Source organism: Phacochoerus africanus, chromosome 8 (genome assembly GCF_016906955.1).
Source record: "Phacochoerus africanus isolate WHEZ1 chromosome 8, ROS_Pafr_v1, whole genome shotgun sequence".
NCBI lineage: Eukaryota > Metazoa > Chordata > Mammalia > Artiodactyla > Suidae > Phacochoerus > Phacochoerus africanus.
The window spans coordinates 108462035-108479205 of record NC_062551.1 but is presented as its reverse complement, the minus strand read 5'-3'; the positions used below and the strand labels follow the sequence as shown (position 1 = coordinate 108479205).

At 43.1% G+C, this 17171-nt stretch overlaps 1 protein-coding gene across 4 annotated transcripts in view; it reads right to left on the bottom strand.

Annotated features, from left to right (window-relative positions):
* The window catches only part of TTC39C (tetratricopeptide repeat domain 39C), a 106393-nt gene that overhangs the window by 8209 nt on the left and 81013 nt on the right, over positions 1-17171 (bottom strand). For 2 of the 4 annotated variants that reach the window (XM_047793937.1, XM_047793939.1), the window contains exons 7-10: positions 11827-11920; positions 9020-9127; positions 3938-4047; positions 2499-2622 (exon numbers count right to left, since the gene is read on the bottom strand). In XM_047793937.1, the coding sequence (XP_047649893.1) occupies positions 2499-2622; positions 3938-4047; positions 9020-9127; positions 11827-11920 (436 nt within the window). Of the gene's footprint in view, positions 1-2498; positions 2652-3937; positions 4048-9019; positions 9128-11826; positions 11921-17171 lie in introns of all 4 variants that reach the window. The other 2 variants (XM_047793941.1, XM_047793938.1) reach the window with 2 other exon arrangements.

Sequence of the window (17171 nt, the reverse complement as noted above, 5' to 3'; positions counted from 1 at the left end):
ATTGAATCAATTTGGATCACTACTGGGGAATGAGATAATCTAATTAACAGCTCTCTGAAATGGACTAACTGTCATCAAAAAGATTAGAGAATTATGTCATGTTCCTGTGACACTGCCTCCCTCTCCAAGACATCTTTCTTGTTTGATACTTGGAAAGGCATTCAGAGAATATTTAGTTACATTGAGTGATAATCATTCTTGTACCTGCCAAGTATTATTTGATATCTGCATGAGTGTTTTAATTCTCTCTAAACACACGACCACCCAATTGTGCATTAAAAACAATACCTAAAATTCTGTACTGTTCCTCTGAGTTAGAGGTTTGGTAGATTTTCTAGACTTGCATCAACAATAAGAGATGGGTTTTAAATTATGCCTATCTTTTTAAACAACAGAACAGACCTCGCATAACTAAGAAAATTTTGCTTCCTTTCAAGGAATCCCCTTAGGAGGGTTACACACCTACTCTAATTACAGGGCCTCTGAGCACAGCTTCTTTTAGAATTGCTTTACCTTGATCTGGAATATCAATCAACACGGACAAACTTTTTGACCTTCGAGAACAAATCCTTCTCCTTTCTTTTTTTAATAAGCAGAAGGCAGGTAAGTCTGATGATAAAAATATGTGAATCAATGGAAAACGCTGTATTTGATCACAAACAAGTTGACTTGTGGAGAAACCTGAAAATCTTCTACAGTCACTAACAATTGTTTAACAAGCCCTAAATATTAATACTAAATCTCTTTGGAAAAGGGAAGCATGTATGTCAATAAGACTACATGTCCAAAGAAAGTTACTTTCTATAGAACCATCTTTTGGGATGTACAGTCGGTGATACTCCAAACTTGAAAGTTCCGCATCCATGGATGCAACCAACTGTGGATTGAAAACATTCTGGAAAAAAAAAAATTTCCAGAAAGTCCCAACAAGCAAAACTTGAATTTGCTGCACACACAGAAACTATTTACAAACTATTTACATTTTATTTACAACCATACACATAACATTTACATATCAGGTATTATAAGTAATAAGTAGCCTAAGATGATTTAAAGTAAACGGGGGAAAGTGTGTATAGGTTATATGCAAATATTATGTATAAATTTACATAAGGGGCTTGAGCATCAGTGGATTTTGGTGTCTGGTGGGGGTTTGTATGTGTCTTTGAACCAGTCCCCCCCCCTCAGATACCCAGGGACAACTGCATATGCCTTTTATTTTGGTACAAGAAGCCTCCTCATGTAATGGTACTTCCAACGGCATAATTCAAATACCTTCATGCTCCCAGGAAGAGGCAGCTGTGTGCAGAAAGCTGAAGGCTTTGCTAGTCACTGTGTCATCCTCAGACCAGCAGCAGGGACCTTGGCTCCTACGGGAGCTGGCCAAGTCACCTGTTCCGAGTCTCACCTTCCTCATTATTAAATGGTCAGGACAATGCTATCTGCCTTTTCTCCTCCCCTTGGTTGCAGTGCAGAGCAAACAAATTTGCCAGACTACAAAGTGCCATTCAAATGTCTACTACTACACCCTGAGAGGAAATGTTACAATACTGAATAACGAGTAAAGCTTTATTTTACTTAAAGTTTTCTTCCAGGAACTTCTCCTACAACTACACAAAAATGACTTTATGAAGATTATAGTACCATAACTTATGGTCTTACGGTTTTTTAAATATATAAATCAAAAAAGTAGGCTTCCAATTATCCTCCTCATTGTCTACCCAAGAGAAATCATTATGTAATTCCACACCAAGGCCAGTACACCTTAGAATGCTTACTTATGTTTGTAGCAGCTTTATGCATGATTGCTAAAAACCCAAAAGCAAACCAAATACCCATAGGTAGGAGAAGGAATAAAGAAACTGGTACAGGTAGGGCCATAGGATGGAAAACCACTGCACAAGCGAGAGGAAGAGACTACTGATACAGATGAGATGTAGGTCAATCTCAGACTCACTAGACAAATGAAACCACACACTCAAAGGGACACACACTGTCCAATTCCACTTGTCTGAAGTTAAAAAGTTATCTGTGAAGAGAGAAATCATAACTGGGGAGCCTCGGGATGGGGACTGACCAAGAAGGGGCGCAAGGGAAATTTCAGGGGTAGTAGAATTGTTCTATGTCTTGATCGTGGTGTAGATGCCATGGTGAACATATCCACCAAAACCCACGGAACCGTATGTACACTTGATGCCTTTGCATTTTAATGGATGTCTATATGAAGAAAGAGGCATTTAATGGGGGGGGGGAGGTACGCTTACAACAAGCCCCCTGACACTAGGATTATAAGATTGACAATTGGCGTGCACCGCCACACAGCTAACAGGCGAAGTATGTCCATCTCTTTCAGTGCTTTCTGCTCCTGTCACCTAAGCGACTGAATTTTCTTAATCACTAGACCATGTATCCAAGAATGACAGATTTGCACTCTCGGAATCAGAGCATATTAGTGAGACAGGAAGGAACAAGCTGCTGGGTTCAGTTTTGTTTTTTACCTTGACTCATCCTCTGGAGGTTGGGGAAGGAACAGTTGGGAAGGGCTTTCCACAAGTACAACACTTCGATGGATGCCAGCACACAGAGCGCTCTGGTTGGGGTTTGTTTCCGAAATCTCTCTGCCTGCAAGTAGTCAGAACGATTATGCTACACTTAAAAAAAAAAAAAAATTAAATTAAAAAAAAAACAAACCTTATATCAGAGACATTCAGAAGTGCATGGTTCAGCTGTGATGTAAACAATCCCCTCTTGCCAAGCTTAAAATGAAAATTTGTCTCAACAATTTTGCTTTCCAATTTTTAATATATTTATTATGGTAGATCTGCCTTTCTCTTACTCTATTCAACCTACTCTCAAGATCCTGCATTTATTTTGAAAACTTCAGGCTGAAACCAGAGTCTTTTCAGTTGAAAGCAAAAGAATTTATAAAAGCTGGTGACAAGTAATAAGCCAATGGGTTTATTACATGGAGATGGAATACTAGGATGCCTTTCAGTTATAGTTTTGTTAACTTTTTAGTTTTCTAACTAGTCCCAGTACTCTCAGGGGGCATTTCACAGTATAATCGAGTTTATATGCACATTATGTCATTAAATGTTCTTTCAATGAAAACATGCAAAACTCAAACACATGGAAAATTCAGGATACGACAAGTTGTCATGTAACCCATAGTAATTCAGCTAAATTGTATTCTTAAAAGTACAGAAATAAGCTAGCGGCTTTGTCCCTACAGTCTTGGGCCTTTGTGCTGGTCAATTTGATGCATACTTTTTTTTTTCTTTTGTCTTTTTTGTTGTTGCTATTTCTTGGGCCGCTCCCACGGCATATGGAGGTTCCCAGGCTAGGGGTCCAATCGGAGCCGTAGTCTCCGGCCTATGCCAGAGCCACAGCAACGCAGAATCCGAGCCGCGTCTGCAACCTACACCACAGCTCACGGCAACGCCGGATCGTTAACCCACTGAGCAAGGGCAGGGACTGAACCCACAACCTCATGCTTCCTAGTCGGATTCATTAACCACTGCGCCACGACGGGAACTCCTTGATGCATACTTTTATTAGGTTAGACATGCAATGGTTTCACGTTATGAGAGCCAATAGTCTGTATCTCTTCCCTAGTTCTGCTCATTTGCATTCTTCTGAAATGACCTAACTCTTGAGACAGATGCTCTTCTCTCCAAATACGCTCATGAGCCTTACAGGGTCTGTAATGTCTCCACCCATTCAAAAAAGCAAATGCTTTAATTATCTGCAACAAAACAACACTTTGCATTCAGACAAGAATGACATGAGAGGAAACTCTCTCCACAGTTGCAAACTGCATTTTGCACAGCAAGTAGGTTGCCAGCTTTGACTATGATGTCCTAAAACCTGCCCAAGATGGTGACAGTTACAAGTGTCCATCACAAATGCCATATCAGATCAATAGGTTCCAACATACCTTTTTCACTGAGAACTGTTCAATCTGATTGTTTTTCCTTTTGAAGAGTTTCTGGACTTCTTTAAAGACAATCTGGGCCCCGTCCACATCGCCGGTGGCTCCCTGACAAACTGTAAGAAATCATGCTTGTATTTTTTTTTTTTTTTGGCCATGCCCAAGGCACGTGGGAACTCCTGGGCCATGGTTTGAACCCATGTCACAGCAGTGACCCACTGGATCCATCACCCACTGAGCCACCAGAGAATTTCAGGGAACTCCCCATCCTTGCATACTTTAAGTATTAGGGGAAAAATGCCACTAAGGGATACTAGGTTGATGATACTTTGAAAGTGTTACCAAAGTAAAAAATGGGAGCAAATACTTTTAAAAACTGTTACACTGGGACTATTCCACCCTCCTGATTGTCACTCCATGGATTCAACAACTATTTCCCAGGTACTGGGCTCCCTGAACTTTGGGGGGATGTGAAACGACAGTCCTAGTCCTCTTTTGGGGAGATGGTATTGCACATCACAAAACTCCCAGATACTGTCACAGAGCACAATCCAGCTGGAGCTCACATGCTCCAAAAGTGGATTAAAAAGGAATCTGGGAAAGAACAATTAGGAGCCAGGGGGATTGAGAAAGCTTCATGGTAGTAGAAAGATACCCCTGCGCCTGGAAAGAAAGTCATCAATTAGTCCTATACACGTTCACTGGGCACCTACCACCTACACCGCCTGCAAGAATGTGAAGAAGAAATGCATGTGCTTACACCCTGAGGAAACTTAAATTTCAACTGGACAAATAAGGTACACAGTCCCTGAACCACAATGTATATGGTGATGAGAGCCTTTGGTGTTCCAGCATCAAAATACTTTTGGAAAAGCTCAACGAGAGCAAGGATCTTTTTCTCTTTGGAGTGATCAGGGAAGCTTTAAGGAAGTAGGCATCAAATTGAACCTTGGAGGAGGGTAAGATTTTGATGGTCTGCACACTATCTTCATTCCACCCCAGGAAAAACTCTTCACCATACTTCCTTTGCTTCACCTGTTCGCTCTCTTCTCCAAACTTCACACCTGGCTGCAGTCCCATCTCCTTACTGAAACTTCACCAAGTACTCTTTGTCAACCTCTTTTCAATTCCCACGGCACTGAATTCATTTCTATTAATTTTGTGTTGATTTCATCTTTGCCACACATGATTTTTCAACCCCCAGTTGGAATGTCCATTGATTTGCTGGTTCTTCTTTATCCAAGCAGTCCTATACTCATATTTTGGGGCTCAGTTAAGCCAGGCACAGGGCCATGTCAGAGGATGGGCAGCTATTGCAAGGGTCAAAGAAGCTTAAGCAGCAAGGCTTGGAGAAAGCTGAGGACACCAAGGTGGTAGGAAAGGCAGATTTCTACTGCAAGTAAGTGGGATTACGCTGAATATTCAAAAGGAGAGGGAACCCCATTCTCAATTATGGAAGCAGCACTGGTCCAGATGTGGGGGTATGAACTCATCCAAAACGACTTCATCTGCTTCAGTTATAATATTTCAAAACCAGAAGGAAGCTTAGTGATTGTTCTATAAAACAACTCCATCATATTATAGATCAGATGATGTAGAGGTCCAGGAAAGTTAAAAAACAAAACAAAAAACTTGCCTAAGGTCACATAGTAAATCAATGAGTAAGAATAGTTTCTGCTGCCCCTAGCTTGAGGTCTCCTCAGATAATTGATATTATTATATAGTCACAATTAAAAAAAAAATGAGCACGTGTGGGCACATGAGACCACCAAACAGCAACAGCATCAGGATCTGAATTACCCCTGCACTTGTACAAAGTAATACCTCAGATCCTGAAGAATATATACCACCTCCTCTCAGTACAATTTTACAGTTGCTTTAAAAGATGCGGATGTTTGAAGGTATGAGCATCTCTGATTTATCCCAAATCTGAAAGCTACACAGAACATGGGATGCTTGGTTCACTGATTAAGACTAAGCTTACATTGCCCTACAAGTGATAATTCTATTTTTTTGGGTGACTTAATTTTTACATAATTTCCATCTTATAGACAAGTTGCAAGAGTAGTACAGGAATGTGATCCAGTCTTCCCACTTCTGGCTAATATACCCAGTGGAATTGAAAATAGGGTCTCAAAGAGAACCATGTTCATTGTGAGACGGGCCAGGACCTGGGGCCCTTTCTTGCAGTGCTTGCACTTGTACAAATGTCTCCTGGAGCAACAAAATACAAAGAAACTATAAAGGAGCAAAAACAACGTGTATGTGCAGTTGGGGTGAATTATAGACAAGACACAAAAAGACCAGAAACCCAACTGCCACTTCTGAAAGGCTGGGAGCAAAACCGGGATATTACACATGCATCCTGCACACAATGCCACCGAAGGGGTAGGCAAAGCATCGAAACCACCCCTCCAGCCTGACCCCTGGACCTGCCCCCACCCACACTCCACATAAGGAACCAGCTCGCCCCGCCTTGGGGAACGAGGAAGGGAACTATTACTTGTTTTCACTCCCCCCCGGTGCACTAGGCGCCCCCAGTAGCTTTGCCTGAACATCTTGTCTGGCCTCATTAATTTCCATTGATTAAGGAAGGCTGAGAACCCTGGTGGATAACAATAGCAGCATCTTTCACAAAGGGTAAAGGGGGGAAACAACCCAAGTGTCCACTGACACTGAACAGATCAACACAATGTGTTATAAACACACAAGGGAATATTATTCAGCCTAAAAGGAATGAAATTCTGACACATACTACAACACAGATGAACCTCAGGGACATTATGCTGAATGAAATAAACCAGATACCATTAGCAAATAGCACTGAGTTCATTTATACAAGGTACCCAAAGAGTCCAGTTGATACAGAGTGCAAATAGCACTGAGTTCATTTATACAAGGTACCCAAAGAGTCCAGTTGATACAGAGAGAAAGCAGAGCAGTCATTAGGGGCTAGGGAGGGGAGTGGGGAGTTACTGTTTAATGCCCATAGCGTTTCAGTTTGGGCTGATAATGTTCCTTAGATGGATAGTCGTGGTGGCTGTGAAAGAATTTAACGCCACTGAACCACACACTTAAAATGATGAAAACATCTTATACTACATATTTTTACCATAATTTAAAAAATAGTTCAAGGAACTAAGCCCCCCAGTGGCATTGTTTCTGGGCCCCAAATGCCCAGTGCTGCCTGTCAGCAGGTACCTGGGCCCCAAATGTCCAGTGCTGCCTGTCAGCAGGTACCTGTCCTTCAGGCCAACTCAGGTGGCAGCTCCTGCTGGGTGCCTCCCCTGGAAGCGATCTTTCCCTCCCCTCTCCCGCACAGTCTTTACAGTGGAGCAGCATGAAATCCACGCGTAGGCATGGGGAATAGAGCCTTCCATGCTCTACCACCTCCTACAACTGCTACCATCCTGGGACTTCCAGTATCTGGAGAATAAATACTCCTCTCTGTGGCCACACTGTACCTTTATTTCTTCATATTTTATGCTCCACAAAGATTAAAAAAGAAATCGCTGCCCACATTGACTATGTGACCCCATTACACCTTAATCACCACTGGATTGTTGTGCAGCCTCTCTGTTTTGGTTCATCAATGTGCTGGACACATAGAGGCTGCTCAATAACTAGCTGCTCCTTTCATCCAATGCCTGTGAGCTCTGTAAACCAACACTTAAAAGTGTCCTAAGCAGCATATTGAAAACAATCCTATTCAAACATCAGCTACAAAAACAGGTAGTACCCTGGGGTGGGGGGTGGCTGCAGTCAGGTGTGTGGGTATAAGGGGCTTCCATCCTGATGATTAGTGGACTGTCATTACAGACCATCCAGGACATACACTGGTCACTATTTATTCTATCTTCTTTAAGGAGACTACTTAAAGGGATGGAATGACAGATGTTTTGTTAAATCCAAATATTCATAGAAATAATATATTTAAAATAATGTCTGTTGGAGTTCCTGTCATGGCTCAGCGGTTAATGAATCTGACCAGCATCCATGAGGATGCAGGTTCAATCCCTGGCTTTGTCAGTGGGTTAAGGATCCGGCGTGCCAGCCACCGTTGTCCGACACCGTTGCCACCAGTGAGCTGTGGTGTAGGTTGCAGACGAGGCTGAGATCTGGCGTGGCTATGGCTGAAGCTGTAGCTATACTGTAGGCTGGCAGCTACAGCTCTGATTCGACCCCTAGCCTGGGAACCTCCATATGCTGTGGGTGAAGCCCTAAAAAGTGAAAAAAAAAATTTTTTAAATAAGAAAATGTCTGTTGAATTTTAGGTAAAAGAATCACATATATGGGTGTATAAGGAGAGTTCATCACTGAAGGCAGAAAATGCACAACCACCTGGGTCTCTTCAATTCCACCTGGACAATTCTGCATCACAAGCATCAAGAAGCTCAGGGCAAAGACAGCCGTTTTGTCCACCAGGTGGCAGCATGCCTCTAACTATCTCTTCATATATGGCCAAAAGGCAATGCACATTCATGTGCCTGTCAGAAATTACAGGTGTTTATGCTATAAGGATAAGTAGTGCTGAAATAACTTGTATTCTGCAAAATCACACTGTAATTATGCAACAGGGCTAAAAGGTAAAACAAGGCTGGAACAGATTACTCAAAATCAGTACAACTTAATGTAACCAGGGCACTAACAATCCAAACAAAAATGTTGACAATTTAAAACACAGGTTAAATTCTTTTAAGTTCTGACTAAATGAAAAACAGATTTGAGAAAATAAAGGAAAAAGGGTAGATAAGGGTAGGTTGAGGCAGTTTAGGGCAAAATGCAGGAAAACAGGGAGAAATTCACAACAAGCATTTCCAGGACCCAGTGTGTGACTAAACCAGCCCTGAGGGGGGCATCAAGGAGGGGTGGCATGTGCAGCACAAACTCCAACTCTCCAGTGTTCAGCTGGGTCAGTGATACTCAGGTGCTCTTTCCTTGTAGCACAAGACAATCCATGCCGTAGGAAAGTGAAGAACATGACTTCTGCATCCTTCTGCCATCACTCTCCCACCCATCAACCACGGCGCATGCGTTCTTGAGACCCGAGAAGGGTGCACATGGCCGTGCAGGCTGTGGTCTACTCACCTGCGGTTAAATACGCATAATAGCACTGGGACCACCTGGATTCATTTTTTAGCCTCTCAAAGGAATCAAATGCATCCTTGAAATCCAGTTCTATCATGCTGCACCAACCTAGGAAAAAGACACGTTTAGTACAGGGCCCTCGATAATGTGTTTTGCAGCCCATCTGTCAGCTCGAAAGCTCTCATACTGCTGACATTTCTCTATGAGTCTTCTATGCAAATGACCTGAGAACTTCACAATTTTCTTCTTAAATATTTTCAGTGTGATGTTTTGAGTAAGACAAGGCATCTCCGATGAAGCAATATAGAAGGGAGGGATGTAAAGATTTCTAGGAAGACTCCAATTTGCCTCCTCCGGTTATGAGATGAACCCACACATGGTACTTCTCTCCCAGCAGCAGGAGCAAGCACAGAAAAAGGAGCAATACTGTTAGATTATAGACACACAGTGACTGCTTCAAAAAGTCTCACACTCACCTGCACATTCATAATTGCTGTCAATTAGCAACCCGTTCTGACAAGTAGAGAGCAAACCAGTCAGAAACTAAGCTCTTGCTACTCTCCCTCTGCAGGAGCAGATAAAGGTCTTCATCTTTTGAGGAACTAAACATGGTCAGACGGGAACTCTGGCAGGAGCAGCAGCAATGAGGATGCAAGGAATTTTATCCTCCTTGTTGGTCCATTCATGGAGCCATCCCCGTGTCTATCAGGCACCTGATACAATTCTCTCTAGTCCTATTGCAGCCTTGAAAAGGTGGCTGATGGTGTCCTCGCTTAACTAAGGGGAAACCTAAGGTGTGAAGAGGCTTTGTGACTTGCTCAAGGTCACATAGCTAATAAGAGGGGAGAACCTCTGGAAGGGCCATCCCTCTTTCCAGTCCATGATTTCCCTCCATAAGAAATTCTGTTAGCCGCTGCATCACGAAGTAGGTGTGTCATCTTAGACCTACCACGTGCATTACAGGGATCCACACTTGCAGAAAATTCAAAGTCTTACGGGATATGATAAGAATTGATATCTTTTAGAGTAGAAATGGGGGCTACTTCCATCCTAAAACAGATGTTGGGGTAAGATTTGAATTAAATGCAAAAACGGAGGTGGGAGGCAGCACTGAACCTGAATGAGGAGCCTGGGTTCTAAACTTCTTTCAGCTCTGACTCACTTACCAAAGACCTGGAAATGGGGCACCCACAAAAGGCCACCATAATCGTTTCCCAATGTATACAGGTATCAAAGCTTTATGGTGTACACCTTACATAAAATGTTACTGTATCTCAATAAAGCTGGAAGAAAAAAGGACAGTGCCTTAAATAAGAAAAATAAAAGGCCACCAAAGCTAGTTCTTTTCACTCAAGTTCTATACTGCTTCACTGGTTGTAAAATCAGAGGCGCCTTGTCTTCCTCCAAGTTCCTTAACAATGTGAGTGTATTCACATTCCATTCTGCATGATGGCTACTAAGCAGAGCTCCAGCAGCTTAGACTACAGAAAAATACATTTCCCATGGGATCATACCTCATTTCCACTCCCTAAACCGTAACAGGCTCAAGTTTAAAACCTAAGACTACTTCTTGGGCAGTTCCCAATCTTTTAGTTCGCACTTTTAGTTTGCGGTCTTTTTTTTGGCCACACCTATAGCATGTGGACGTTCCCGTGCCACAGATTGGAACTGAGCTGCTGCAGTGACAACACTGGATCCTTAACCCACTGCTCCACAGGAGAACTTCCTGCACTCCTCTTTAAAAGCAGATTCAGGAAAGCAGATTCAGGAAGACAATTATGTCTACAGCAGGCAAGCAAGTGGCAGGCATCGTAAGGTCCAACTGGACAGGCACCACCCTCCTCCTGGGCCTCTCCACCCCCACCCCCACAGACAGCCTCTGGAGCCCCAATTCCCTGACTCAAGTCACTACTTCACCTTTTCTTCGTCTCTGCCTTCCTTCATTTTACATCTGCTCCACGATATGACCTTAGGCTCAAACTCCAAAAAGGATGAATCCCTTACTAAAATGTGTTGTTGTTTCAAGTCCAAAGTTGTGTTTCCACTTCTCAACATAATTGAGTAACCGCCACATTAAAGGATCATGGAATTACTATGTGTCTTTAGCACAGACAAAAAAAAAAAAAAAAAATCATAGCAACAGTGACAGGGGGAGAGAGTGGGAGTACATCTTAGGTAAATAAATGCCTCTAAGTCTGTCTATAAAGTCACCTCCAGGAAGGGAAAAGCAGGAAGAAGCGGCTCATGTGTGCAGGGCCTCCTGTGTGCCAGGCACTCCTGCAGGGTGCTCATCCCTGCAGCTTCATCTAAACCACAGAGCCACCACAAGGCTCCAGCAGCTACTGAGAGGGCGAAGTCTGAGTTAGTTGGGAGAGCGTTTGGGATTAAAATGCACTTGCCCAAATCTCTCCTAGGCCACAGTTTTCTCCTCAGGTAAACACTGGTGGGAAGGGAGAGAACTCAGTTTGGAATTCTAACATCCAGTCAATAAAATATTCACAAATGGTTTTCACTCAATTCATTTAACTTTACCTTTTCTCCTAAAATCATAATGCTACGAGGAACAAACTATTAGAAGTAATGAGAATTCACCGAGATAAGTTATCACTACTTGTGCTATGGTAATAAAGTCCTATTGTTACAAAAGGCAGCAGGCGTTTCACAAAGACTCCAACCGGGCAGCATGAACAATGAAACAGCGCACAGGAATGTGCCCATGCTTGCAGGACAAGATGCCGATGTCCAGCTGGACGTAACTGATGTGTTCATACTATTTCATGACAAAAAACTGGACATTTGATATTTACCAATTTCATACAGACACACATGCTGGATTTCCCTCTGGTCTACTGCAAGTTCCAGAGCAGTATGGAAGGAAGTCAAGGCACTGTTGATTTGACACTAAAGAAAAAATGAAAACAGGGTTACTGGCTAAGATTGGCCATGAATGTTACAAACATAATTCAAAATATCTTTTCCCTTCATAGTTATTTCAAACAGAGTAAGCAACACAGATGACATCGACTTAAGGATTTCTGGAAAAACGCCCCGTTTCCCAGGGCGTGAACAGGGCACAGAGTGCTCCTCCCTCTGCTCAGGCAGAAGGAGCCACCCGCGAGGGCCAGGCCACCCCTGCTGATCCCTACAGCACTCTGCACACATGTGCACTAGAACCTTGTGTATTACAATGGTCTGCTAAACTAACTCCTTGGTACAGATGACAGGAGAGGGGCTGTATCCCATCCTCCCTCGGATACTCACCTGGGCCCAGAAAGACTTGCAGTGAGTACCGGGTGATGGCACGGAGCCCCTCTGTGAGCTCAGCCTCATGCAACCATCACTCTACCGCACAGCTCAGGGCTGTCCTCTGCCTCCTGCGGGGTATCACGTCTCTTCTCTCAACAACTCAGAAATTCAGAGGACCCAGATTGCACTTGTGACTTTTGCATTCATCTAGATCTAGAACCCCACAGATTCTCACATGTCTGTTCCACTTTGTCCTCCAAATACATTTAGTTTTTCTTTCCACTAAAGATCTCCTTCAAAGTCTGCTGACCTAATGCCATAGCACCTGATAAGGGCTCCTAAAAAGCATCACCAGGATGAAAGGGAAGTAGATTAAACCCTAAATTTGGCAAATGACAGGTGTGAAGTATCATGCATCAATAATAAACACAAATCTGGAGTTCCTCCTGTGGCAAAACGGGATCGGCAGTGTCTCTGCAGCACCAGGACTCGGGTTTGGTCCCCAGCTCAGCATAGTGGGTTAAAGAAGCCAGCCTTGACACACCTGCCGTGCCAGTTGCAACTTCAGCTCGGATCTGATCCCTTGCCTGGGAACTCCATGTGCCACAGGGTAGCCAAAAAAAAAAAAAAAAGAAAGAAAAAAATAATAAAGATAAATCCTAAATGTTCCAGAGATGTGATACAGCCTGTCCTCAATGATGGATGTCCAGGAGTGTCTGCTCCCTCTCACAGGTGCCAGCACTGCTCTCCCCAGCCTGCATTCAGATTTTCTCTTTGTGCTTCCCTGTGTGCCCCCCACTGCTGCTCCCAGGCCACCCCCTTTCCAATGTCCCTAGTGCTTCTTTCCCCCCCCAGGCAGCCAGGCTGGGGCATGGAGGGTCTCGGAAGTGGGGCTGCTGGCTTCTGGGAAGACCACCCCCCACCACATTCCTCAGCTCTGCCAGTGATGCAGAGCCGCCACAAGAGGCCTCTGAGACTCCACATGGGGCATGGGTGAGTCAGCAAGGAGATGTGCAGGACAGTCTGTGCCTCAGGAACATGGGAAGCCAAATGACTCACTAACCAAGGCCATGGCCGGACCAATGACTGTTCGTGCTCCATTGTAACACTTCACTCCACTGTCAGGAAGGTTCAGATTACAGTGCTCAATCCCCTATCACCACCGACGAATGCTCACAAGGCAGCCACAGAGGATACATGCACTGTGTCACTAATTCCTCTTCCCAAGTAGTTCAACATCTAGTTGGGGAGAACCTCACAGGAATGAAACAGGCCCCGAACTCTGAAGTCAGACATTATACTGATTGTGAGCACAAAGCCAAGATAACAAAGGTAAAAATATATATGTATTATATGTATCTTTTAGGAAAAGCATGCACATGCGTGCGTGTGTGTGTAGGTAGGTAGGTAGATGGAGGGGGTGGGGGTAGGGAGAGAGATCTGGACACTCATCACACCCATTTCTCACTCTCCCTTTCTGGAACACTAGTGCTTTCCCTGCATCACACACACCCTCAACTTGGCATACTGACATGGAAACCACACCTGCTTTGCAGGCATCTCCCCACTTCTCCAAGTTAATGGCATTCAACTACCCCACACAGATATGGGCCATCACCACCAAGCTGACCCCAGCTGGGCTCAGTGTCTGGTAGGGCAATGCCACACTGTCCCTCAGAGGGCAGAAACCACTCCATGAACATTTGCCAGGCAACTACTATGTGCTCAGGATGGAACCGGGCTATGGAGCTACAGAGATGAGTCAAAACTAAGCTCTGAACGCAAGAAAAAAGAAACTAAGTAATATTTGAATCAACATTATTTCTCTTAACTCTTTCAACAACTCTGAGATAGGTATGGATTAGTTCCACTTTCAGATGAAGAAACTGAAGTTCAAAGAGGTTAAGTAGCTTGGTCAAGGTCGGCAAACTAGCAATTGACTAGTGTTCAAACTGCTCCCACTGCCTCCACAGCACCCTTTCTCCAGGGGGAGCATATGCAGTGTGATTAAATTAAGGATCTGGGAGTTCCCGTCGTGGCGCAGCAGAAACAAACCTGACTAGGAACCATGAGGTTGCGGGTGCGATCCCTGGCCTTGCTCAGTGGGCTAAGGATCCAGCATTGCCACGAGCTGTGGTGTAGGTCACAGATGCAGCTTGGATCTGAGGTGGCTGTGGCATAGGCTGGCGGCTGTAGCTCTAATTCAACCCCTAGCCTGGGAACCTCCATATGACGCAGGTATGGCCCTAAAAAGTAAAAAACAAAAAATACAATTAAGGATCTGGAGATAAGGGAGAGTTCCTGGATTATCTGGGGCTGGGAGGGGGGCGCTAAATGTGATCAACAAATGTCCCTTATAAGGCATCAGAGACCACTGACCCAAATGGAGGCAGCAATGTGGCCATGGAGACGGAGATCAGAGAGATGCGGCCACAAGCCAGGAACGCAGGCAACCACCAGAGGCCAAAGGCAAGGAATGGACTTTCCCCAGAGCATCCAGAGGGAACCTGCCTTGCTGACAACCTTGATTTAGGCCTAGGGAGATCAATTTTGGACTTCTGGTCTCCAAAATTATGACAGAATACATTTAAGGCCATAAAGTTTGTGGTAATTTGTTACAACAGCACTAGGAAACTAGAACAGGTCACTTTTGGAGAGATGAGAATGGTGAAGAAGTCCGAGGCTGTTTGTGTTACAAGCACTTGAAGAGAACTGCAAAGAACAGAGGCCATTCATGGAGCTTAACGACACCATTCAAGAGCAAGCCTATCTACGAAATTAATTCCACTCCTAGTCTGATCACTCATGGAGGAATTACAGTCAACAGCCATTAGAAGAGTGGAAATATATTTCCCCCCTTTCACCAAAACAAAATAAAAACGATCTGTGGGAGTTTTTACAGTTAGAAATTAAAATATCCAGGAGTTCCCTGGCGCAGCGGTTAACGAATCTGACTAGGAACCATGAGGTTGCAGGTTCAGTCCCTGCCCTTGCTCAGTGGGTTAACGATCTGGCGTTGCCATGAGCTGTGGTGTAGGTTGCAGACACGGCTCAGATCCTGCGTTGCTGTGGCTCTGGCGTAGGCTGGTGGCTACGGCTCCGATTAGACCCCTAGCCTGGGAACCTCCATATGCCGTGGGAGTGGCCCAAGAAATAGCAAAAAAAAGACAAAAAAAAAGAAATTAAAATATCCAAAACGCAGCAGAGAAAAGAAAATTATCCTCTGTTTAATATTTGATTCCTAGTGTTTAAAGAAAATACATAGCTTGGTCTGAAGAGAATACAGAAAACAGATCATGAAAAAGCGAGGAAACCAAGAATTAGTACCAGACAGGCTTTCTGTCTTGTGAATTGTGAGCTGGCACCATGTCACAAAAGCCTACTACTTGAAGCCTGAGTTTCCTCACTGGTCAAAGGAGACAAGTCAGTGAGCTGGATCTGCTTCCACAGGAAGCCATGAAGAACAAAAGCACACCATCTTTGCCAAATTAAATGGAGCACACTTACTGCCAAGTTAAAATCAGCAAGACTTAGAGCTACTGCACTGTCACTACAGGCATACGGCCTGTCTTTCCAGTTACTCAGGACTTCTTACTAGATAGGTGTGTTTTTGGCACTTTTATAATATTTGTAGCAAATGTAAAAGGGATTTGTTTCTCCCTTTGATTCTCCAAGTGAATGTGGCTGGTATGTAGGGAAACGTTGGATTTTTGCAAGTTGATTTTGTAAATATTACACTGTTATACTCATAAATTCTTATAATTCTTAAAATTTTTTTCTCTTGAATATTCCATGGAGATACTCAAACCATTTGAAAATATTGACAGTGCTGTGTCTTCACTTACAACATATGATTGTAATTGGGTAAGACCACTAGTTAAAATACCGAATATTTGCAAGCACAGCAAGCATCCTTGCTGTATCCTAACATAAAGGATGTTTATATATATTATATGAAAATATATATATTGTATGAAAAAGAGGAAGCTCTAATGTTGCACCATTAAATGAGTTTGCTGCATGTTTTTAGTAGATGTCACTAAATAGACTTCCTTTCTAATTTGGTAATAGTTTGGTGTTTTAAAATCTGGATTGGGCAATGCCTTTTATTAAATGCCATTTGGGCAACTATTGATAGGACTGGATGGTTTTATCAGGACTTTCTTAATACAGGGGATAAGAGGAATGCCGTCATCCCTGAGGCTAAACTATGCATGGTTGTTTGGAATAAGATCTACTAGATTACAATACGGAATTTAAAAAATACATTGCTGACACTAAATCAACTGTGATAAATTTTTAAAAATAATTTTTAAAACAAAAAAGAATAAAAAAATAAAAACAAAAAATACATTGCTGGATTTGATTTGCTAATACTTAAAATTTCTATGTTCAGAATGAAGAGAAGTTTGTTCTCTAAGTTTTGGTGTCAGAATAAAGCCAGAACTTGCAGACTGGCAGAAATTATTTTCATGCTTTCTAGGCTCTGGAACCATGTAAATAATTAGTTCACCCTAAAGCAGTAGCTTTTTATTGAATAATTCATTCAAAATGTTTAAATTACCATAATCTAAATTTTTTCTTTTAGTGGGCGCATAGTGTAACAAAGAATGTTAAATATTGGTCAACAGAACCAGGTATCAGTGCCAACTTCATAACCAACACAGCTTTGGACTCTAAGAAGTCACTTTTGTTTATACTCTCATGGATACTAAAATAAATAATTCTTGTAAATAAAATGCTCTTAAGAAAGGTACACTGGGATTCCTGCTGTGGCTCGGCAGTAACAAACACGACTAGTGTCCATGAGGATTCGAGTTCAATCCCTGGCTTAGCTCAGTGGGTAAAGGATCCGGTGTTGCCATGAGCTGTGGTGTAGGTTGCAGATGCAGTTCGGACCTGGTGT